Source organism: Lepisosteus oculatus, chromosome 2, assembly GCF_040954835.1.
Source record: "Lepisosteus oculatus isolate fLepOcu1 chromosome 2, fLepOcu1.hap2, whole genome shotgun sequence".
Lineage (NCBI taxonomy): Eukaryota > Metazoa > Chordata > Actinopteri > Semionotiformes > Lepisosteidae > Lepisosteus > Lepisosteus oculatus.
Genome location: NC_090697.1, coordinates 26,752,863 through 26,778,711, shown reverse-complemented (window position 1 = coordinate 26,778,711; position 25,849 = coordinate 26,752,863). Strand labels below are relative to the sequence as shown.

At 40.8% G+C, this 25,849-nt stretch overlaps 1 protein-coding gene across 3 annotated transcripts; it reads right to left on the bottom strand.

The window, feature by feature from the left end:
- Positions 1-1,563: 1,563 nt before the first annotated feature.
- Positions 1,564-25,602, bottom strand: sertad4 (SERTA domain containing 4). 3 transcript variants are annotated; one of them, XM_015357295.2, is made up of 4 exons: positions 24,898-25,602; positions 6,990-7,169; positions 5,909-6,024; positions 1,564-3,587 (listed from the first exon to the last, which is right to left on the bottom strand). In XM_015357295.2, the coding sequence occupies exons 2-4, from the start codon at positions 7,150-7,152 to the stop codon at positions 2,835-2,837; spliced, it is 1,032 nt and encodes a 343-aa protein (XP_015212781.1). In that variant the 5' UTR covers positions 7,153-7,169; positions 24,898-25,602; the 3' UTR covers positions 1,564-2,834. The 3 variants fall into 3 exon arrangements, with proteins under 3 accessions (XP_015212781.1, XP_015212811.1, XP_015212788.1); XM_015357325.1 differs by lacking the exon at positions 24,898-25,602 and adding an exon at positions 21,828-21,977; XM_015357302.2 differs by lacking the exon at positions 24,898-25,602 and adding an exon at positions 9,092-13,765.
- Between the last annotated feature and the right edge of the window lie 247 nt (positions 25,603-25,849).

Here is a 25,849-nt window from a genome sequence, read left to right as displayed (position 1 = left end):
ACTCAGGACTAGAGCTTGTGCAATAGTGCAGAACAGTATAGCTGTTCAATGAACAGTAAACGGAAGGTTGTGTGTTCACAATCCAGGAGACACCTATAGAATCCTCTAGCAAACTACTTCACCTATTATTGCTCCAGTAAAAGACCCAGCTGTATAAATGGGTGCTGTAAGATGCTGTGGATAATAAGCTTCAGCCAAAGGAATTATTAGTCAGAGCCATGCAGCTCTGGATCATGCGGCTCTCTGCAGCTCTCTTCCTGATTGCAATCTGATTGAATCCCAGCAGAGGCAGAGCGGTACTTGTCACAACTGGAAAATCATGAACATGGCACGTCCCTGTTTAAGAAGTTGGAAGGAGACACTGGAAAAATCTCCATGCTTTCAGAGAAGAGCTGGTGTTTTTCCAGAATTTATTTAAGAGACGAATCTCTGAATAAGGAATGCCATCCACTCAAAATAAAGTTGGATGGAGCTCAGATTTAAAATCTGTCATCAGTTCTCTGCAGACATCAGTACAGACCAGGCGTTCCCAATCCTGTCCCTGGACACCCACACACCTTCTGGGTTACAGCTGGTTAGCAGCTGAGCTCGTCACTTAAATGAATCCTTAACTGAGCCAACAAGTCACTTGGTTGGAACCTTTGATTTTTTTCCCTCTATTTTAGAAATGTAATAGCTAAAAGGTGACCTCCTGTGTTTATGAAAAACAATAAGAGTTCAGATTAAAGATAATTTCAGGTTTAAGGGCTCAATTATTGAAGCTAATTTCTCAGGTAGAACAAAGCCCACAAGCTTCAGTCCCACTACTTTGTGTGGAATGCCCTTGTTCTAGTGAGCTCCTTGATTAGGGACATAGACATGGTCAGTCATCAAACCTGCTGGACTATGCCTTCTCTTCTCTTTAAGAATATAAAATCAGTAAATATGCTTTTTCAAAAATCTCACCTGCAGTACAGCAGGCTACTGCAGGATGTCATAACGACAGGAAGAAAGCGGCGATTATTTGCCTGGCTCAGGGCCAGCCAAACATAATAACACTCAGAATCATAATAATTGCACAAAACATAATATCACTCAGATCTGACCCAACTGTTTGTGGACTATAGAACCCATCCTGCACTTTGCAAGGGCACCTGTACTTGTTACCACTTCTTATCCCTTCACTGCCACTTGTTCTTATCGGAAAGCAGGCTCAGGTGCCACCATGTTATAGGACAATGCGAAAGACTATATTCTATACAGTATAGACAAATAGACTTTCCTTAGACAAATAAATACAAATAAACTTCCTCCGTGAACATTTCAAAGAGATTGAACATTTCAAAAAGATGTTTTCTCATTGGAAATATCAAACAAAGTTGGTAATATGAAATAGCGTTTCATGGGATGTGTGGGTCTACAGTGTACAACAGGCAATGTTCTGTGCAATAGTTACAGGAAGTAAAGGAAGTGTTAGATTGCAGTACTGGGATAGTACATGGGCTGACCCACTTGAACACTGCCGAAAGGGCTGGGCTTGTGAACTGTTGGTCAGAATAAAAGGGAATATACAATACAACAATATAGTCATTCTTTTGGTTTATTCATTACAGTTTTTACAGCTGTCACAAAAATCACATACAAAATGTTTTTGAAAGCATTTATATTCCTAACGAGAGTTGTTTCATTTTTTAAATGCAGATACTTGTGCTTTTAGTTTGAAATGCTATCCTGACACTGCTGTATTGCTCAGTTTTAGTTTTTTTAATGCTAGAGAGCTTTGGGTGCCTTTCCAAGACGAGACTCAGTAACAGAGAGAAAACTCGCAAAAAATAACACGTAAAAAGAAAGAATTGAAATGTGGGTCCTTTTATATTCGCTTTCCCCGAATATAGACTTTTAAACAGACAAGAATCATTGGATTTTGCGATTCAGGCCAGAAAATACTTAAAAAAGCTCAAGGTGGAAACCAATATCAGCAGATGCTTGTGTCAGAAAGAAGACTTGTAGAATGCCAAACGAGGAATCAAATAAGTGCGAGGTATCTGGAATTTTTGTAGAACATCTGTCCTGGATGTAATCTCCCAGTTTGTACATACTGTAACCAGCTTTCTGAAACAAAAGACACTTTCGTGGAACCAGCCAAGCAAATGTTATTTGGCTGAAAATTCATGAGTAACATTTTAATTCCCTCTTTTATGCACGCATTGGCATTGGTACCTGTATTGGTACTAGTATCTCAATCTGCCTCAGTATTGGTACAGTTTTAGGTACAGTAAGTGTTACCAAGTGTACTGAGGAAAGCCAGGAAAATAACGCTGGATAAAGGACATCCCTCCTAGAGGAGAAGTGTGTACAATTGTTCTTCTTTCCTCATTGTTTTTTTTTATTCATCATCTGCTTCAGCTCTGTCAGTGGTATTCATGTTCCAAGTGTCCAAGCTGTTATTTCAGAAGTGCTCCAAATCACTTTTCTTTAACAGGATCTCCAAAATACAAACCATTTCATTACAGGAAAAAAAACAAAATTGAGATATAAACATTACAAAAATAAGGCACCACACATTATTGTTGCTGTGAAAATCGACTGTCTTTGCTCAGTCAGCCCATTTTGTGGTCCAACATTTTGCTGTGCTATTGTATTTAAAGTCTACATTCTCCATTTTGGGGGGGAATTCAGATTCTTTTCTTTTTGCAAAGACAAAGACACAAAAGCTGCTTTGGACAACAGAAAATATAGATTTTTTTCTAAAATCCAAAGCCCGTGGCAAACCCGCTGTGAACTCACGCACCCCAACGGCAGCACGGTACACACAAAACTACTCCAGCTTATTTCCAAAAAACGTGTCCTTTTTCCTATATTTTTCTGCTCATTTGGCAGCACATCATGGGCTCCTGCCCAGCTTCACTTGTATCCACACTCCAGCTCGAATGGCCTGCAGTTTCACAGTGCGCCTCTCTCTTCTCATGCTGCTTGTCTGCAGTTTTGATGCGCCCATGCGCTCCTTCCCAAAAGCCTGTTTTGTCCCTCAGCTTTGAACGTTCCTTGACCTCCACTTCCACCTGGTTCACCGGCGGTGGCAGGTCCAGACAGGGATAAAACAGGTCCAGTCTGGTCTCTCCACCCTCAAGGGGGAGCAGCTGAGGGAGCGGGGAAGAAGAGGAGGAGGAGGAGGAGGAGGAGGAGGAAGAAGAAGGGCAGTGAGAGGAAGAAGCGGCCTCCTCGCAGACAGGAAACGGCAGGCGCAGGTAGCGGCCCCCGTAGAAACAGCAGCAGCCCTGGAAGCACTCCTCGCCCTCCCCGCGGATCAACCGGAAGCGTTTGCGGTAAGGTCCCTGGGCACCGAGGGGGCCGGCGAAGCAGGGCCGCGGGGGCGGGGCCTCCCAGGGACAGGGCGGGGCTGGGGAGGAGGAGGGGGAGGGGGGAGAGCATGGAGGGGGTGGGGGGAAGCACCAGTCACTCTGCAGGAAGATCTCGGCCCGCAGGCGGCGCAGCAGGTTGTTGACCAGAACGGAGCGGCGCAGGAACGCCTCGGGGTCCTCGATGAAGCGCAGTTTGTCCAGGGAGACACGCAGCACGTGCGCCCGCTCCTCCAGGGCGGGCATAACCTGCCGGACAGGAAAAGGGTGCGGGGTCCGAGATGTTAATTATAATGGGGATATTCGCCTCACATTTTGTCACTGAATTAGAGACTGAAAACATCCGCAAAGGTTTTGTTTCCTTTGACAACAAAGTAACGGCATAAGAATGTGATCCTCTTTTAACGCAACCCAAGTACGGACTTCGGCAACTCAACTCTGGTTTGGTTTTCCCTCGTAAGGGTCTGGGCTTATTAATATTCTTCAATGATTTACTGAACACACATTCATGCTTTCAAATAACACCTGAAGAAGGCTTTACAGCTGAAATGTTTTGCTCTTTCTATTTTCCCCCCACCCCCCCGCCCGCACTCCCCCCTCCCTCTTCAGATTAAGACCTAAAGAATCAGTCTGCTTGATAGTACCTGTTAGGTTCTAGACTGTTCCAGCACTATATTGAAAGAATCGACTTTGCTCTGTCCCAAAATTTCTCCTGCCTTTTAATGCCTTTAAAGAAACCAGCTGTGTTATGGGACTCTTCAAGTTATCGCCTTTATCATATCTGGGAAGCAGCATCAGTCCAGTTAATCAAAAAGTTTATTCAGTTAAACAATGAAGATCTCAGGAGGAATGAAAAGAATGTATTATCCTTGAGAACCCAGATGTCTAATGGACAAATGAAATGAAGATTGAGCTTCTTGGACATCCCCATCAGCATTACGTAGGTGAAGCATGTGAGGGGAAAACACTCATGTCCACTGTGAGTATAGCGAGGGGGTTTATTATGTGTTATGGGTTTGTTTTGTGTCAATCACAGATCCTGGAGGCCTCGACAAGATGAAGTCATGAACTCTACCACATACCAGAGTTTTGGCCAAACACCTCTGCTAAGAAACTGAGGCTTGGCTGACAATGAACACTCCACCATGACAATAATCCAAAGTAAACATGCAAACTGACAAAGGAATGATTAACTTAAAATGTTCTTGGCTGGCCATCTCAATCTTCAGATCCTGAGTCAGAATGAACATTCGAGATTCAAACTCAAGAAGGCCGTTCAACAATGGCATCTAGAGGGTCTGAAGGACCACATCCTTCTGTCTGATGGAATAGCCAAACACCCACCCTCAGAAGTGACAAAATCTCATAATTGGAGCCACCTAGTCAATACAATCTATCCCAAAAGAGGATTTATAAAACAGTAAATGTGTTTTCTGTGCTTAAATGAATCATTTATGACGAATATGACTTTGTTACTGTTTGTTATTGTATTGTAAAAGTATTGTTTTACATTTTTTGAGCAAGGCACTTTGTCCAATTCATAAATCTTTTGTGAAATGTTATTACATTTTAGTTCTTGTTTTAAAGGGACAAGGATAAGTCAAGAGGTACTGCAAATTAGGAAGAGCAGTGGTCCTAGTACTGTATCCTGTGGTACTCTGCTAATAACATTAAACCAGTTGTACATTCACCCATATTTGTCACGATCGCAACCCCTCCTCTTAAGGGCGCTCCAGCCCTTCCTCGTTTGTATCATTCCTGCCACCTGTTCCTTGTTTCGTCCCTGTTTCTGTTCGCCTTTAAAAGCCAGGCGCTCAGTTCACCCAGCGCTCTGCATTGTGTGAGCCCGGGACCTGGTTACGCTTGGCTCCATTATGTTTTTTAGCTTCCTGCTCCTGTCATTGTGCCCCCCGCCGGTCCTGACCTGGCACCTGATTTTAATCTCCTGTTTGGACGGATTTCCCAGCCTTGGACCTTTTGCTTTCGTTTTTGGATTTCCCCTTTTGGATTTATTCTGGACTGTTCACCTCGGCCACACCTCCCCGGATCACCAGCACCGTATGGACACATACCCCTGTTTTCATCCCTGTTCCTGCATGACTTTTTCCTAGTGTATTCCTTCCTCACTATTCTGGATTGTGTCATCCGCATAGGATCCGGAAAGAACTGTTTGTACAATATTCTGTACCTCCTGTTGTTTATTAACCAAATCTCAAAACAATGCTCACACATTTCCTCAAATACTTGCCATCTATAAATTGATCTTTTGTGTGGAAATACTTGTTTGGATTGTAGTACCTAACTGATCCAAGATTTGATGTGATGAAACACTATCAGACTGTTTTTTGTTTCCACACTATATGTATATTCTTAATTTGTAGTGTACTTGTGTTGTATTGTCTGTGTGTACTAGCCTTATCAGTTTATTAATTTATTCTTGATGTACTTGGATTATTGCTCCTTGAATGTACTTCATATTCATCAAATCACCCTGAATAAGGATGTCTGTTAAGCAAATACATAATAAAAATGTTACGAGCATGAGAGAAAGCTTGTGAAATGACACTCACTGTCTGACAGCAGCTCCTGAAGGTAAGATGGGAGTCCTCATCTTCCACATACTTCCTTTTAAAGTAGGCAATCCGGGAAGCAGCTACATGATCTGGAGCTCTTCTGTAAAGGGGCTCTGGAGAGATAAATCAAAAAGGATGGAACACTGTGAAATGTATGAGACAGTTCTTTGATGAAACACGGTCTTTTTGAAATGTATACCTTCTTCTATGTGACACCACATCTGGGACAGGTGCTGAGACCAGCGCTCAGCTGGTCTGGTGTTATATACAAGCCATGTACAAGCCTGATGTCATACACAGGCATATTCTTCTATCCACCATTATCAGAAAGTTAGATTCATCCTGGAGCCCATCCTGAAACCTACACCTTGACTGGGGTAGTCCAGCACAGGACACAGAAAACACACAGGATTCAGTGGACAAAATTAACCTAACCAGCGATTTGTTGTTAGTTACAGAATGTGAGGAGACTAGAGCATCCTAGAGAACACTCACACGGACACAGGGAGAACATGCAAGCTCCACACAGAAGGTGTCCATGGTTGGAATCTAACCCGGGACCCTAGAGGCTGCTGCACTGACCACCATGCTGCCATGCCAACCCCATTCTTCTATCATTGAACAAATCGGGGGCCTCCACTTGCAGCAGACATGGCCTGAAGGGAGCAGAACAACAGTATTTTGTGGTTTCATGTTTTATGCTAAATTTTGTCAAATTTCACATTCAGTAGTTCAAAAACAACATTTCCCTTTCATATGAGCGATACATAATTCAGAGAGCCCAAATAATGTATCACAACAGCATCGTCCAAATTTCTGAGCAATTTTCATTTTCAGTGCACATTTTCTTTAAGAGAGCACTAGCATACACAGTAGACACTTTTTATTGAAAGGAAAGGAAATAAGTGGTCATGTATGTGTTTGCACTGTGATGTTAACAAGTTGTGACTAGGACAATGCTGGAAAGCCACTCCATTCATGTGGCATGACCGGACTGACTTGGGAACCAGCTAGTGGCAAGGAGGCTGGGGAGTTCTGTCCGCCTGTGGTACATTGTCAGGCCCTGAGGTGCCACTACCTTCTGCCAGCTGCTCCACAGCGCACTCCAGTGGAGAGGGGCTGGAGACGCAGCTCTTGCTGAAGCGCTCTGACTCCCAGATGGGCTGGTACTGTGGGGCCGCAGGATCTCCTTCAGAGGCAGCGTGATCGCAGAAGGGATTCATCGACAAGACCAGGGTCATCTCTCACGCGCTCGGGGCTGGCAGAGGAGAGGAAGAACAGCCACTGAGGAACGAGCTGCTATTCATAACTACTACATACTACACCATTGTCTCTTTTGTTATACAGAGTACAATATTTAAATATTAAGCTTTCACCCTTGTATTGCCTATACAGCTCCTGGAAACCAGTCCCTGCACAACCTGTGAAAAAGACGTGATTTTTCAGCACTCCAGTGGAACACAAAATGTTGTGCTCCATGCAAGCACGTACTGTACAATGACCCTGCGTAGACCTGCCCTACAGTTGTTCTTAAGAAATGGCCGGCAGATATGTGTCTAAAAGTGAACGGCGCTCTCTGGAATAACTGAAAAACATCAATGATCACTTTGTCTGATTTGAACAAGCCTTGGGCGAGATCAGCATCTGTAATGCAAGGGCAAAATGTATTAACACCTCCTCAGTTCACACTTGAAAACTTTGTGTTTCATCTTAAGTCATTTGGAGGCTGCAGCAAGAAAAAAAAAGGAAACTAGAATTGCTTTGACATCTACATTCTTTAACCAGATGTTAGATGTATGTAGCTTCTAGCTTAATCAGTGTTCTGCAAATTGTGTCATTCTGTGATCACAAGCAGAACCTTCACTCCAAAAATCCTGGATGGTAGAAAACCAAATGAAAAAAATATTTTCCTTCCAATGCAACATTTTCGCTGGTTTGAATACACCTGGCATTACAGGGAGGGAGCTAGTGGTCGGTGTGTTGTGAAAAGCCACTGCAGTGATTCAGCCTAATGAAGAACAAGTGTATATTTCTGCAACACCCCCTTAAGCAAGATGTGTCACTATAATCCAGGTGCAAGATCAAATCTTTAACTTGTCTTATATACCTACAGGGCATTAAAGTGTCTTATATTTTAATACATTCAACAATAAATACATTTGAGCACATAGGAAAAAAGTAGACCTACATGTCTGAGTAAACCTATTAGCATAATTAGTAGGAGTTCTGGAATGGTGTTTAAAATGACAGTGCAATGCAAAATCTTAATTTTGGTTGAGGATCCTTGCTCTGGGGTACACAACGGATCCTCAAGAAGGAATGACACATAGTGTTGGGCAGAGATTTTCCACCAGCCAGCCTGTCTGTTTTATTTAAGCTTGTGTGAGCCGTGAGAACAGTGACAGTGTCTCTATTCCCTCTGCAAACCTCCATATCCCCTTCAGCACAGGTCCTCAATGAAACTTTTTCCTGCCACGCCCCCTCCCCCCCACACACTGCAGATCCGTTACCATGTCCCCACCACCCACAGCCACACCCCTCCCAGGGAGGTTCTGTGTTCAGATGGACAGGGACCCAGAGAGCACCTGAACACTCCCACCTCTCTCTCTGCCTATCTTTCAATTAATTCGAACACTATTCTAGACTTACATGGGTAACAGCATGAACCCATATTTACCTATTTATAGTACTGTAAAAGCAGTGTTCACAATTGTCACATTGTGTTGGGAACCACTCATTGTGGCTGTTCAGGAGCCATCCTTATTTAAATGGTTATTTATTTGACCATGTGTTTTCTGTTTTTGCTTTGTGTATTATTTCCCACTTTTCCAATCATACTACAGTAAAACAGAAACAAAATGTGCAGACCTAAGGCAAAATGAAAGCCTCAATTTAGAAGAGAGGAGCATTATTGCAAAAAGGCTTTGATGTTCAAAAAGTGGCAGTTCTGTGCTGTGTCCTTATACACAGACATAAGGGCAGAGAACAGGATTAAAGGTTCATTTAGTGCTGTCTTTCAAGAACATTCCCCGCTATACCTCTGCAAGGGAAAATTAGCTGTTTGGTAAGATAAAATGCCCAAAATGATGCAGAGGCTTATCTTGATCTGCGTTAACAAGCAATTTATTAGATTAAGAAATACTTTGGTTAATTAGGAGCTATTCAGGAGCTGTCACCTACCTTGGGCACCTCTTAATCGCGACTCTCTGAAAAACACAGTGCCATCATCATCTCAGAGGAGTTCTCTCCTTCCCAGCCCAGGCTTCTCTGTCTTGCTTTTATCTGTCTGCTCTTAAGATGTTGCCATCTTTCCAACGCTAGTAATCCGTGCACGTCAGACAGCTTACTGGAAAAGGGCAATTCTATTTGCTTTTCAACAGATAAAGGAAGACTTCTTGTTCTTTAGAAACACAGAGAAAAAAAATCTCCCTCAGGGCTTTTTTTTTTCTCTCAGCCTCCCTCACTCTTTCTCTCTCTGAGGAATGCGAGACTAAAAACGCACGCTCTCACCCAAAGAGCGTCGCTTCGCCGCCTCTGTTCAAACAGTCCCAACTCCAGCGGCAAAACCCATTCTTGTGTCTTATCTCTGCCTCTCTCCTGCTGCCTGTCTCCCTGCTCGGTATTCTCTTTGATGATGAGAAGTTAATTGCAGTCTGGAGGCGCGAGGCAGAAGCAGGGGAGCGAGACAGAGCTCGCTCTCTGGGAACCTTGCTTGGACCTGAATGCTCTGGTTCAGTCAAAACACTGGCAGAGGCGCAAAAACGTGAAGCTGGCTCCTGTTTCAGTCCATGGGGTTGACTTTGTCCCGTAGGACATCAACCGAACACACAGAGAGCCTCACGCACACAACATCACTGCAGCCGGCAGAATGCTAAACAGCAGCTGCCAAGCATGACGAGGAGACAGAGAGAGAATTCTCAGTCAAAGACTCCTTTAAGAAGGGACGCCGATGGAACACTTTCACCTAGGGAAACTGCTTCCATGTCTTTATGTTGGTCCTGCACAGAATTGCAACATTAATTTATTCTCAGCAAGGCTTTCAAAGGCAATGCCTACTGTTGTGACTAAATTATATGTATGCAGCGCAAAAACATATACAGCATATACTTCATCCATATTCCGACAGTGATGCATACTGTGCTGTCTGATCACTTTAAGGAACTGGTTTGTTTTGAAGGCTAGTGTTCAAGAATCACGGCAAGATGAAGGAGCAGCCAGTTGAGTACAGAGAACACACCTATTGGCTAGCAAAGGCTTTTGGAAAAATTAGTAAGAAATCATCCTCCATCGCAAGAAAACTGCTTTCTCCCTGGTAAGGGGCACAGCAACCCAGAGCCTGGCAAGCATGATTACACCCTGGACAGTGCAGGATTACACCCTGGACATCAGCACATCTCAAGACACACACATATACTTGCAGACTAATTACAGCCCACGTTAAGCACAAATTACAGACACCAATTAAACTAGACAGTCTGTCTATGGGAGAGGGGTGGAAACTGGAGCAGGTGGTAACACACCAAAGCATTGAGGTAGCATACAAACTCCACACAAATGGTCCCCCTTTCCAGAACCAATCCCAGGAGGCATTACCTGGGAGGCAGCAGCACTAACCACTATTACACTATGCCACAGTGATTATATAGTAACATTTCTGTTTCAAATAGTCTTCTCCATGGGTAGTGTGCATGAATGGAGTCATACAATCAAACCTTATTGGAATGCATGGACAGTATATCAAATTACTAAAAAGTCACCCTGTACAACCTTGTGATCTCTTTTACATCTGAATTAAAATGTAAAAGAGTTTATCGGGTTTATCGATTAGGTGCATAAGTTTTGATTTTGAATGATATAGTTTTGATTCTTTCAGTATCTATCTGAAATCATTACAGCAGCAAGCAATTCTCAATCAGGACTTTCTGATTAACTCAGAAGGTTTTTAGTGACTTGAGTATTATGCTTGCCAAAAGATTATGTTTACGGTACAAAGTACTTTGGCCAGGAAAATCAAGATTCAATCATTTCATTAATTAATTATTTAATTCACAATTGAAATAAATAAATAAACAAACTATTCATATATTTTCTTCTGATATACTCTATGCTTGGATAGATTTGCAATTAGTAACATCCCCTAATATCTGCTGACTTTTGCAATTGAATTGAAAGGTCACACACAAAAGGAGGTCATTCGGCCCATCTAACCCTTGGTAGTTAGTATCTAATTTCTTTCATTCAGCTGGTTCTTGTAAGAAACATGCTTGGGTAGCTTGTTCCACACTCCAACAGCCTTTAGAGTAAAGAAGTGCATCCTGCTCTTAATCGTAATTCAAGAATTCCTTGAATTTGTCACTATTCTTAATCTTTCACTAATTCATAATTACTATTCTTAATCCTAATTTTTTTACAGATCCCTGACTTCACAAAGAATATGCATACAAATGTAAAGCATTAGTAACAAAGAACAGATTGAGTGCATTTTCCTCCTGCAATGTACTGCATTTCTACTGACCTGACATTGCAGTGCCCAAATTGCAATGTACACGGCCTTTCTTTGGCTTTAACCTCATTATAAACCGCAGCTGCTCCCCTTGAAATTCTGTCAAACGTGGCCACGTCTTGTTCTGCTCCCGAGCTCTAGGGAAGTATCTCTGTTGGGGCAGGTTTATTTTGGAATTAATGGTTGCAGTGAAGTGTGACAGAATGCAGCCTCCTCCCTGCCTCATGTTTACACCAAACAGAGTTCACCAGGAGACTTCTGAGCGCCCGCTAGTCACCAGGACACGGTGCAGCAGATGAATCCCACAAAATATTTCAACATCGGCAGAGCAGATGCCAGGGAATCGATCATTCCATAACCAAAACAAAAAACACAATGGTTTTCATGAGGAAGAAGGAACTGCCTTGCTCACATACTGTACTGTATTAAAATGCTGGAGCATCACCACTATAATACATATACAGTATAACAATGAATGGCAAGGAACTTGAGGAAGCAGTTTAGAAAAGACTGAGGTGTTTCAGTGGACTCTTTACTGTCCCCATCCAGACATCAATAAACAAGGTCAAGACATTAGCATACATTCTGAAAACCTTGAAGAATCAAGAGAAAAGATATAACACTAAATTTACGGAGCACAGTGGTTAAGATCTCATTTACAAAACTGTGACAGAAATTAGACTAAGTAGAGTCTCCAGCAAACTCTAATGTCCTAAATGCACAATTTACTGTCTACAGGCAAGATAAATGAAAATACATTTTTATACCGAAGAAACAAGAAATCTGGGAGACATGGTTGAGATGCAGTTGGACACTGAAAATAGCAAAAGGGACTGACAGCTAATCTAGCAATAACTTCAGTTTATGGGGTAACTATTACGAAAACTCCCCTGCAATGTGTTGATTCCCTACAGAACAATTAACCATACCATGCCAACATAACCCATCTAGTTTTTTTATAATTTTTTACATTTGTTACTGGAAAGCACAACAGAATACAAGGCTTAGAGCACATGAGTGCATTTCAATCTTTAATCTGATCTGCAGGCATATACCATACTTGCCACATGTCTACCAGACTTTTGAAAAGCTGTAAATGGAAACCTTGCTCTGTGAGGAGTTTGTATGCTACCTCCATGCTTTGGTGTGTTTTGTAAATGAAATATGTAGAAATCCAGAGCAAAACTGCTCTTAAGTCCTGACGATGCATTTAAACCATCTCCACTCAGCAGTATTAACACTCATGGTCTTGATGAGATGTCAACTATTTGTTTGGCATCAGGACCCTCTAAACTCTCCCAAAGTGTTGATGAATATCAGCCAATCATGGCTTCCATGAATGTCTATGACTTGTGCCAAGAGATCTGAATACACACTCCTGCCATTCAGTGGACTACAGAGGTTCTGACAGCATTCAGGACTATTGTAACATGAAGAGACTGCTCCTATTAAGTGACCAAAGCCACAGTGATCCTTTATGTGCGCCAAAGTTGCGTGATCCTCCTCACACAGAGAAACATGCTTGCTGAGCTCTGTTTGGTTGAGGTTGCACACCCCCACGGAACAAAACAGACAGACCCTTCTCTTACTTCTGAGTTTTTTATCAGAGCTGATTGCCATCATAAAGTCAATCCCACCTACACTAAGCATGTTACAATTTGCAAACCACCTTCAAAACATCGGGCAAGTTCAATCTCACCTTTGTGCAGTGTTATATGACTGAGAACCAGGGAAATAGCTGATGGGTCTAATGTTTTTATGGAGGGATGTCCACTGAATAGGGGTGAATAGGACAATCTCTTTGTGTTGTACTGTAGTTACCATTTTACCATAGGACAGGGCTTTCCAATGATGACGCCTTCTAATATTAGCAGAACTACAACAGGAATTTGTAATGATGCTATCGATGGTTAATAAACCCATTGACATTGTAAAAAGAATGGCTGTGACACAAACTAGAAAAGACAAAATGTTCCTCTGACTACTATTCCCTGGGTGGAATTCTACCATCTGAATATAACTAAACAAGACATGCTGGCTCTGTGCTGCAAGATCACTTGGGGCAGGTCATTCAGGATAGGTATTTTTGTAGTGATCTTCTTACATTACTCTAAATAGACCTAACCAAAATGGCCACAAAGAGAAGTCAGCTGACCTATCAAAAGAAGGACCCAATCCAACTAACAAGGGAGAACTGGGAGAACAATATACAGTATAAAGGACTTGGAAGGACCTTTATTAGTAGGTAGATGTGAGGGGTAGCAGGTGTTGTGTGGATAGTGTAGTTGATGTTGGATTTGAATTTAAGGAATAATGAATTGGAATGGAACAGACAATGATTTAGTAATTGTGATCTTACTAAGACAGGAGTAATACCACATATTACTTGTACTACATGTGACACTGATTGTAATTAATGATTTTAATAATTGGAACTAAACTAGTGTAACCATCTGCTATCAGAAAACCATTATAAAATCTTTTAATCTATATGTTCTTTGAATGAGCAACAGAAGTAATGAGTACAAACAGAATGTAAGATATGCTTTATTTAAATTTCCAGCAGGTGGTTGTTGAAGTTCCTCATTAAGGGTTATTCTTAAATTGTAGGTTGTAGGCAATCAAGGAAAAGCATATACTGTATGTGGATTGAAACCTAGTTAATGGATAGAAAACAAAGATGTGAGGTAAATGCTCCATAAAATCATAGGGGTCTGCATTAGGACCACTGCTCTTCCTAATTTATATAAATTCCAGTATAGTTAGCAAACTAGTCAATTTCACAGATGATACTAAAACAGGAGGATTAGCAAACTGTAGAAACTGCAAAAGGAACTCAAAAAGACAAACTCAAGATTGGGCAAACACCAATCAGAGGGCACTTAACCTAGATAAGGGCAGAGTGTTGTATACGGAAAGATGAACTATAAATAAAATTGGGAAACATCCATCCATTTTCCTTGCAGTATAAATTCTATATTGGCAAGCAATGGGCACAAGGCAGGATACATCCTGGATTGAATGCCAGTCCATCACAGGACACACAAAAGCACACACTCACACCAGAGATAAATTTCCCAGAAGCCAATTTACCTACCAGTAGGGTATGCCACAATTGAGCCATAAATGGGAAACACTGAGCCTGAAAAAGACTTACAGTAGACTTTAATGTTGACACACCATTCATAACTTCTAGACAATGTGGGGTATTGTACTGTGAGTATGAAAGATGTAGTCAAAAAAGAACAACCAGCAGCCTAAAAGGACTGCTAATACTAAATCTAAGCTTTGAACAGAAAAGACTACAATAACAGCTTATTCAAGTACTGTATTGAAAATCTTGAAAGGTGGTAATAGAGTCAAAGCAATGGACTATCGAATCAACAGTGAAATACGAACCAGATCACAGAAGTGGAAACTAAACTACATGGAATTACAATAGAGAACAGGAGGGACTGTTTTACACAAGGGGCTGTCATTCATGAAGTGGATGGAAAAAAGCCTTGGATCAATCAGCAAATTAGCAAACAAATGACCTATGTGGGCCATAGAGCCTCCCCTCATCTGTAACCTTTCTTATGTTCTTAAAGCCAGGCATGCCCATACACTGCTTAAAAATGACAACACTACTTTTCCACTGCTTTTTGCCACGACACAGCACAGACACACAACAGGTCTCGGAGTGATAATTAGATACCACTCTAATATGCAGACTTTTCAAGGGTGCGTAACCTTCCTATGAGCAAGATTTTAATCATTAGCCTGACAATGACAGTACTTAACCTTTAGACAAAAGAAATCCTTGGGGCTTTTTTAAAGAGCGTGCACTGCCTATGTTGATGAAGTACATTTGAAGGAGTTCTGTGTGTCTTGTCAGCAGAGTCATTATCTCGCAGGCAGAGAACTAGAAATCATTCCTGACAAGTATAGCTGCCTTTGTTGTGCAGTGTTATTATGATTAAGAAGCTCTGACCCACTTAACTAGGACACTGAAAAACGCACCAGAAAACACTTGCAGGATTTGTTTCAAGTTTCCTGTAAAATGTGTTTATTTCCACAAGAGGAATTAGAATGCTCTTCTGCCACTCCTGTTTAAAAGTCAAGCGTTCTACATAGTCACATTAACACCTTAGCCCACATAAGTCGGGGACAACAGCGTTGGAGGTTGCCACACTCCATTAGCAACTAAATCCATAACATTCCAGCACAATGCTTACTTTTCTGTCCAAAGCAGGGACACTAGCTCAGTAATTCCCCCAGGAGAGATCACATCCCTTTGCCACTTACAAGGGATTCAAGTCTTTAAATTTTTACAATATGTGTATTGCAACTTCATTTTGTTCCATTCTGCTATGAGAGAGTGCACAACCCATTCAATAGCGCTTGAGTTCAGCTCTGCAAACTTCATTCTCTAAGACAAATAATGGTAGTGGAGACTGGTGGTGCATGGGATTATATTCCCATGGAGTATCTGAGGGTCCTGGGAGAATCTTCTATAGTTTAATAGACAAATCGGGACAACGTTACTCTGTGTAGACATCAACAGTGAAACACAAACCAGAGGACTCCAGTGGAATCTATGGAGAGTTGAAACAGAAAACAGGAAGGACTACATTACACAAAGTGTTGTGGGAGTCTGGAACAAACTAAGCAGCCAAGTTATTAAAGTTTCTTTAATGAAATGTTTGGATAAAATCATTATTTACTCCATTGCAGGTAATGTAATATTGCTTATGTAGTATCCAACCATGAGAAGGGTGACAAAACTGAATCATGTAATTATACTGTAGACCAATGCATATGACGTCTATTACATGTAATGTAAACAATTATTAGGAAGGTCATACCTAACCAACTTGTTTGAGCTTCCGGACCAAGCAACAGTAGTAATGGATAAACAGCCTATGATGTGGTGTATTTAGAGTTTCAGAAGGTCCTCATAAAAGATTTCTTCTCAAATTACAGGTGGTAGGCATTCAGGGAGATGTGTTTGGAAAGAGAATTTATCAAATAGAAAACAGACTGTACAGATAGAGTCAATGCTCAAACTGGAGCAATGTAATTAGTACCACAGGGATCTGTAAAAGGAACACTGTTCTTTTTAGTTTATATCAACAAACAAGATTTTAGGATCATTAGTAAACTAATGATATTTGCATTTTATATGAAATTCTGAGGACTGAAAAGCACTGTGTAAGTTGTAAATAACATTCTAAAACAGTACTACAAAATTCAAGACTGGGCAACCTGGGGAACGTCAGAATGATCAGTAAAACACCAATCAAAGGCCACAAGAAGAGTCTATGTGGAAATGCATTTAAAACTCACCACAGGAGGCAGTTCTTTACCAAAGGGTTGTGGAACAAGCTTGAGTGTGGAACAAGCTTTCTATCCATGTTGTGGAAGATGATACTCTGACATCTCTTGTTCGTAAGTGTTCTTATGTTGTTACGTTTTTGTGCAATGGTCTATTTCACTTACAGTAACATAACCTGTCAAACACATCAGTGTGGAGTTTAAAGTAATTAAATGAATGAAAAGTGCTATGGTATTAACATTTATACAGACAGCATTTTAAGATTTCCAATTAACTGTAATACTGGGTGTAGTTCAGTGGAGATCTGGGATTAAGAGGCTCAGTACTGTTCCGTCAAAACTGCAGTGGTCATGTAGAGCAGGAAAAGTCCATTTCATCCATCTGTCACTTTGCACAAATTCTAGTACGTCCAGCCCAGCCTTTCACCTTTGACAGTTTAAAGAAATCTAATTTAAGACATATGCTCTTAAAAAAAAATAATTGGGCATAATGTTGCTGGCAGCACGTCTAACATGACTGACAGGAGTTGCAGCACAAGCATGCAAGATCTTGCGATTTCCTGGCAGATTCCTCTTTAAATTCCTTGGAAGTACAGAGCTAGAATTGGCAAGTGCTCCTTCTGCTATTGAACCAACTTCCTCTACAGCTGAAACATGAAAGAGCCCTCTCAATACATCAATGTTCAAAAGCCTGGAAAAGAAGTTTCATTTTTAGCCATGTAACCGCTTTCAAATGCTTTTATATTTCCCGTTGCATTATTTTAAGGAAGGCTGTAACTTTATATAGGAAATCCTGCTTTTATGATTGCCAACCCATATCGGAAATTAGATATGGAACAATAAATGTTAATTTACTACTCTGCTAATACTCTAAAGTGCACTTTTAAAAGAATAATTATATAGATTGCCTTTTGAATGGATACAAAGAAAAGTAGAGATGTCTGCAAACACCAATCCGTGGACATAACACATGCCTCAAGGCACAGGGTGCTGAATTTAAGTTTTGTTGGACAGTTGGAAACACTGTACAGTGTAGAAAGGACTATCTGCACTAGTGCAAAGGATTATGCTTGATTGAGAGGGATACCTATCTTCTTATGATAAATAATCTAATTCCAAAGAAATAGAATGGAAGGGAATAGAACACAAAGGAGATCCACTACAGACAAAAAAGAAAATTTAATGGCTGAGAACTAAAGAAGCACAGCTTCAGGAAGTGATAGAGAAGAGCATCACATTAGCACAGAATTTCTGAGAGACAGAAAATAGGCAAGAGGTACTGTAAATGCGTGACATTGTATATCAAAAAGAGCACTCAGGCACAAGAACCCGACCACAGTGAAGGGTCCCAGAAGCCATATAGGCCAGATTTATCAAAAACTATTCAAAAGATGCTGCCAACTGCCTGTTTCAGATGTGAATCATAATATATTCGCATGTGAAGGAATAAGAAATGTACATAAAAAGGAAGAAGACGTTATCATGGGAGATTTTAGTTTTCCTCAGATGGATTGGGAAAAAACATAATCTGGACATCAGCAGTTTAAATTGAAAGGGGAGACATGGTCAATGATTGCTTCTTTACTCAGAACGGTTTAGCAGAGCACATACAACATGAAATGCCTGCATTGAGGTAAAAGAAATGCTTGAAGGGCATAACAAATGATTACAGAGTAAGTAAATCAAATTCTAGAAAGCAACCCCCCTAATAGATAAAATCAATTAGAGAGATTAGCCATCCATCCATTTCCTAACCACTTTATGCAATACAGGGTGATGGGGGAGCTGGAGCCTATAGGCGCAATCATGCACACACTCACATCAGGGTCAACTTCCCCAGAAGCCAATTAACCTACCAGTATGTCTTTTGGACTGTAGGAGGAAACTGGAGCACCCAGAGACAGCCCACACAAACACAGGGAGAAAAATATCCGAAGTCCACACAGAGAACACCCCAGGAATTAAACTTAAGGGCCCCAGCACTGTGAGGCAGTAGTACTAACTACACCACCACCATTCTGCCCTGGGGAGATTATAAGAACATATATAAAAAACACTTAATGTACTGTAAAATATATAGTTCTTTTCATCATTACAACAGCAAAAGAATAGTAAAGGATGAACTAAAATGTATCAATGACAATAAAGGGAAACTTTCAAATCATGACAGTGGCTAGCATCACCATAGATGTGACAGAGCTGCTACAGGCACCAGTAGAAGAATTTAAGATGCACATCTGCTGGGCCTGATGATCTACTAGTTTTACTAATGGAGATGAGAAAAATAAAGACCATCAACAAAACTCTCACTCAAACATCACTCAAGACAAGGGTAGTACCTGTCCATAAAAAGATGATCAGTCTGAACTAAGTAACTCCAGACCAATAAGTCTTATTATATAAGATAATAAATAGAACTAAACTGGAGGTTCCTCTGTAAGGTAATTTTATTTTGGACTAAAAATCTAGATCTTGCTTAAATAATTTCTTAAAGTTCTCTGAACAAGCAACAAAAGTGTGTTTTTGGATAATACATTGATCAGATTTGAAGATGATACAAAAATAGGATGATTAGCATACACTAAAAATGTAGCATAGAAAATTGAAAGAACATCCCACTGGCCAAAACAGTGACTGATAACATTTAATGTGTACAGTTTTTAAAGTGCAGTTTTTTTTCTGTGAATGAAGGAAAACACACTTTAATGTTGACACTCTTTCTTCCTCCTCTAGACAGTGGAGGGAAACAAACTCCAACAAAGGTGAAGAGCATGTGAAAATATAAAGTTAAAAGTGTAGAATTGAAATGAACTACACTGGATAGATAACAAATGTGCAAGCACTCTCAAGATCTCATTTAGAAAATTATGCCCTACTTTTTTTTCCATCGGATTGTGAACTTGCTGGTCTGGCATCACTCACAAGATCAATCACAAGAGCGACCACATACAATGCATCCCCAGGCTTAAAGAGATATCTTACACTTTAACAGTCTTAAACAGATAATATTTTTTAATATTAAAAGAGAAGACTACAAGAGTACTTGATTCAAGTGTTGAAAATTCAAAGGCACAGAAGTCAAGACACCAGACTTCAAAATCAAGTGACAATCCTGAGGACACATATGGAAAGTACCTGAAAGTAATTAAAGCCTGAGAACAGATAGCAATTCCTTACCCAAAGGGTTCTGGAAGTCTAGGACAAGCTACATAGATATATTGTTAAAGCCGATACCTTGGTTTCTTTCAAGAAATGACTGGAAGAAATCTGGGGATGAATTAACTAGAGACAGGCTAGATGAGCCAGTTAGCCTCATCATGAAGTTCTGAAAGTCAGAAGTCTGGGTACCTACACCCTGAGAACACTGTCTCTGTTGAATACACTATATAATTTGGAGGATAAAAAAATACATCTTTGCTTATTTTGGGCAGTCTTCAAACACATTGTAATAATTGAATAAAAATGTACTGGCCACCAAACTTTGAGTGAAATATGTTTCATCAAAGGATATATATTTCAAAATAAAAAAAAAAAAACGCAAAAACATTTTTGAAAGAAGAAATATTTGCATGGACAACTAAACCAGTCAAGGCCAACAAGGACGAGAACAAGCCCAAAGGATTATCAGCTACACTATATGGTCCTTTTTCTACTGTTACTTTCAAATGCTCTCTAGACTTTGAATTTGTGGTACATTGGAATAGGGGCTTCAGCCAAGGTGGACTAACAAAACCTTTGCCAGCCTTTCAGCGCTAACTCTGGTGCAAAGCCACATGTTTCCGTGTTTCTGGGCTGCACGCTACAGAAGGCCTCTCTAGCACCTCTTGCACACAGTTAGCAAAAACACTGCATGAACAGTGAGCTACAAATCTGGGAGAGGTTAGTCTGTGGCACTGCTGGCAGAGTTTTCCCATAGAGCCTATTTAATGAAGCTTCTGCCAAGAGTCAAGAGGAGGCAATAAAACTCAAAGCAATTAGTCCCCTGCTTGTAATTTATTTAATCCAAGTGCTCATAGCCAGGCAGGAATGGGCCATTCACATCCGCAATAACCACCAGTTATTCCAATGAGCTCTCTAGTAAGTTGGGGAAACAAACAAAAAAGCTTCATTTTTGCCTTCAAGCACCTATTATCTGCGTTTTACAGTTTTTTGACTGCCGCTAATAAAAGAGCTAATGAGGTTTCATTTTCAAATGAATTTTGCTTTGTTTCTTACATGCCTTAACTAGCTTTGCGTTGGCGAAGCAGGACTAATTTGGTTGCAAGAAAGGCATTCCAGTCCAGTGCTAATTTGAAAACTGTACATAAAAAAGCCTGGTGCTGGGCTGGAACCTGTTTGCAAGTCGGAGCACACTGTGAAAGAAATAGACAAATTTGACTAGGATGTACCAGCATAACTACATAGTGAGAGGCCAAGGGTTTGGCACATGTCTCAGAATAAAAAGACACAGGGGTTATAGCCTCATGTCAGAGGAACAATGAACTTCCTTTAAAAGGCCTCCACATCTGCAGAAAAGGCTGAAAGTAATGTAATGGTCCCCAAGTCACATTTTACACCTGTATAGCATGCAGATCAACAGATCACGTACAGCTAACCTAACCTCTACAGAATATCTGAGGCCACATCATATATTATTTTAGACATACTACAGATACAGAGCAAACCACCTGCTGAGTAGATTTAAAGATATACACAATTCTTCATGGTAAACATTGTTGTCTGCACTTTAAAAAAGCAATTATTTTCCGCAAAATACAGTGCCCTGCCAAAACAACATGAACCTCTATGTGGTCTATATAGAACAGGGCACCTATTTGTGCTATAAGTGCATGTCTTGGGCATTAAATGGTTCATTTGAGTATGACAGACTAAGATATGTACCGTATCCTGCTATTCAGAGAATATATCCAGGTTTGAAAAGGGGGCAAATTGGATGATTTTTGTTATGCTGATTGTTATGAAAATAAAAGCATGTTTGTTTTATCCTGAACAATATGTTATACAGGTTAAATATTAACTGCACCATAAGATTGTCTCATGCCATCACATGTAAAAACTTGTTTTTTCAAAAATAATAGCACCGGTTCACATATTTACAGCACAACCTGGACAAATTCCTAGCCTCTGGGATTTCTCTCGCCTCATCCATGATCCCAGGTTCGCTTGGAACAAGAGTGATGCTGCTGCGCTGTATCTTCAGAATCGATGGAGTTCAAAAGCTGCCAGATCTAGAAGGACTGGCTCAGAGCAATCGGGTTGAGATTGGTAAGAGGACTGCATTCAGTCCAGGGATGGCCAGTTGCCAAGTGGCAGCGGGAGGGAGGGAATGACATCACAAGAGGGTCATGGGTTTAGTCTCCAAGCACCCAGGGCTGCGCCCATGAGCAAGCCTTTTACCTTCACTTGCTCCAGATCCTGGGCAAGAAAAAAGGGTCCCTGCGTTTGCTGGGAGCTAACTTGCAAAGAACTAGTGCCCCAACCAGAGGTAGTTTTGTATTTTTGGCTTGTTTATTTTTAAAGATAATTAGATCAGCTCAAACCCTATTGCCCACATTGACTGATGAAGGATTTTAAATCAAAAGTTTTCTAGAGATAAAACTCTTCTTTGGCTGCTTAAAGAGTTAATTTGTAGAAGGACGTTTCATTTGAAAAAAGTTTAGAGAAAGAAGAACAGCCCAGAGGTGGGGCAGATACTACTATAGCTATTACATCCAGTTTAAGACAATTGTTTTTGCTTCCAAACATCTTCTGAGAACTCAGTGGTTCCCTGACTATTATAACTCTGTCTTTTACAGTTTTCCTTCTAAGGAAAATAAACAGCAAAGGTTGAATTCCTGGCAAGTGACTCCAGATGTTTTTGGCAGAGATTACTGAAATCTGGTTCCAACCTCAATACCAGTCCATGGGGCTTGTGTGTCTGTTTTTTTTTCATAAAAGGAAAAAAAAGGAAGAAATGTGAGTGGAGAGAAAGCCTTTCTGCTCATGAAAGGCAGCCAGTGTTTAAACAAGGTCAGTTCCTTCAGTTGTCTTTGCTCAGACATGCAAGACAGCCTAATTTAGACAATATTTAAAAGCAACCTGCTGGGTGTGTCTCCTCTTTTTCCCTCTCACGAGAACTCCACACCCATCCATTTTCCTAAAAATGCGTGAATCTCCGATGTTCGTTATTATTTTTACAGATTTTTCAAGAGTTGAAAAGCCTGCCATTTGAGAGATGCCAAAGACACCCTGCTTGGACAGTGGACAGTGGAATATACCAGTCCAATGCTTCCTTTTTAATTTGGATGGGTTACTTTTCCACACAGAGCACTTTCGCAAAGCACTTTGAGTAACAATATTATTTACACTTCCTGGGGGTGGTATTATTCAAGTCAAAGCAGTAGAATAAAAGGACAGATTTGGGTACATCTGTGTATATTTAAATTTCCGCCCTTTTCCAAACCTGTGCTTAAAATCTTACAATATGGTTATAGTGACATGTAACAGGGCATGTAGTAGATGCTACATTTCTTTCATGTCTTGTATTAATGAGTCATAAACCAGGAAGAAAGGTTAAACTGTTTTTAGGCTCTTAAGCTCTGTGCTGGGAGGGATACTACTCTACAAACTCTGCACCCTAGTGTTCCTCAAAACCCCAGCTGAATATCACAGGGCTATTACAAAAAAAAAAAATCGGAAATTCTGGAGTATGCCAAGGCTGAGACTCGTGAATCTTTTAATTTTGAAGTCTTGAAGTCTTTAATTTTTAATTTTGGACTAAAATCTTTCAGCGCTACAAAAAAAAAAAAAAAAAAATACGACCGTGAGGACACAACAACAATAAAAGAAATCTGCAGATCTGTGCAATTGCATACAGATACACAAACGCATGTCTATGTGTACGCTGTATGTGCATTATTTGTACACAAGTGTTAACACATTTGTAAATTTTAGAAACACAAGACGCGAAATTTAATTGTGGCCATAAATCTGTTAGGAACATATATTGTTGGACAAACCGAGAAAATCGAGCCATAAAAATAATTCGACCTCGCTCTCCTTATTCCCTATGGTGCGGCTCTTGTTCCATCATTAGTGTCCAGTGTTGGAGATACGGCTGTTTTGGACACACTCCATTACACTGTGTCCGGATCTAGGCTGTGTTCTGCCCTACAATGTTAGGAAGCCCCAGCTGTGCTCCGGTAGTGTTTTTCTCCCCGCTGAGATCGGCAGCTGGCCACATCTGGAAGAGAGCGCGGCTGTGGTGCAGCAGCGCAGCGTGTGGGGTTCCGTCTCCAAGAAGCAGCGTCTGTCTCTGACCTGCGGACTGGCATTTAAAGATCTACCTACTTGCGTGAAAGTCTGTTAATCCGAACTTGCTCTCGGTTTATCAATGCTTTCAATAGTTGATCCGAATGAAAAATTAGCTGAGTTTTGACCTTTGAAAAACTCCATATGTGTATGTCTCTCTTGGGGTTCTGTTTAGTAATCCGTGAAGGTTGTCAAACGAAAGACACCGACAATCTTAACGATACAATGCGTTGTATGTTTGAACATAACTATGTTTTTTTTAATAATGGAAGGTAAAATGAAAATCTTAAATTTCACATGCTATTATTATTATAGTATATAGTAAAAGTAGGAATAGCGTGCCAGTGGAAAAGGGGAAAATGATATGGGATGATATTACAGTATATACAGAAACAAAGTCACAGACTGATAGTCGCTAAAGAGAATATAATGCTCTATCTTCTAAAATTGGCATTTAAGACGTAAACCACAAAAAATAATTGGCCATGGATTACTTGTCAGCAAGAAGCTTTGCGCCGTAAATAATTACTACGATGTCGATTTGTAACATTAAACGTGTACGTTTCATGAATGGACCATTGACCTTTTTGTCTTGAGCATTTAACCCTCGCATTGAAAGAATCAATTATTACATATACAAATATATCAGAAAGAACAGAGCAGTTTGATTTTATTCCTTTTGAACTCATCTCCATTTTGACCGACATGCATATATCCAAAACCGTCCCTGTGACAAAATCATTTCGGAACTATGACATTCCACAGTGCAAATGTCCCTCTTTAGTGTCACCACCTCCCTCGCCTGTTCCGCCTCATACAGCTAAAGCACTGTTGTTCATTCAGGTGACCGCCTTTGCGCACGAAATTACACACCTACCTTTAATTGAGTTTTCCTTTCCTTGAAGTTGGTGCTGAGTGCAATTTTATGACAGTTTTCTTTTGTGACGAGCAGCTCTTATCCTCCGTCACCGGGAGCGGTAGTTTCATCACAAGTGTCAAAATCCTTCTTTATCTGCAACACCACTTGCAATTCTAATGTTGAAAACAGGTTGAATAAAGGCGGTGATATTCTTTCCTCGCCTCCTTAATTTATTCTTTTGAATCCCCGTCCTTCCGTTCTCTCAGGTAAGAGCAATTACAACAAACCTCCCTTGAGCGCCGCTCGACCAGTCAGCAACATCAACGGCACTTTCAATAACCACGTCAGTGTTTTAAACAAAGCCGTGAAAGTTGGACGGTGCATCGCCTATCTCCAGACTGCGTGCTTTCCCTTGAATACAAATGACTCCGCTCGAAATCCAACTGTCACCACAAAGGTGTGTTTCTTCGATTGGAAGGGGGCGACTTGAAAACGTCTGGAGGAAACTCGCACATCGCCCCATCCCTCTTTATCCCAGTGCAGTACTTTCTCTAATCGTCACGGCTCTCTCTTAGAGGTAGTCCTTCTGCTGGACTTGAATTCAGACGAAAGGGATTACAACGTGTGACCGACAGGGAGAAGAGGGGAGGGAGGCAGCGAGCCCAGGCATCTGTTATGTATTTCCCCTTTGATCCAGCGTCGACTCGTATTTTCCAGCATCTCCTGAACGCATTTTGTTCTGTGCTTTCTATTCAGAGGAGCCTGGAGAGGTTATGCCAGTGAGAGCAGCCTGATTAAACGGTATATATATGTATTCTTTTTTTTTCTTTCTGACTACAATTTTAATCATCAAAACCGGAGATTGATACTCGAGCCAAAAGCCCTTTATTTTTCTTAATCACTGCATGTGAAATCCCACGGTTATTTTCCTTTTTTTTTAGAAGCAAAAGGAAGATCGACGTTTGAAAGA

Excerpts from the sequence above, each read along its gene's own strand:
- sertad4 (XM_015357295.2), bottom strand. The coding sequence starts at position 7,152 with ATGACCCTGGTCTTGTCGATGAATCCCTTCTGCGATCACGCTGCCTCT. Across the intron at positions 6,025-6,989 it reads TGTGGAGCAGCTGGCAGAAG|AGCCCCTTTACAGAAGAGCT; the intron begins GTAGTGGCACCT and ends TTATCTCTCCAG. Across the intron at positions 3,588-5,908 it reads TCAGGAGCTGCTGTCAGACA|GTTATGCCCGCCCTGGAGGA; the intron begins GTGAGTGTCATT and ends CCTGTCCGGCAG.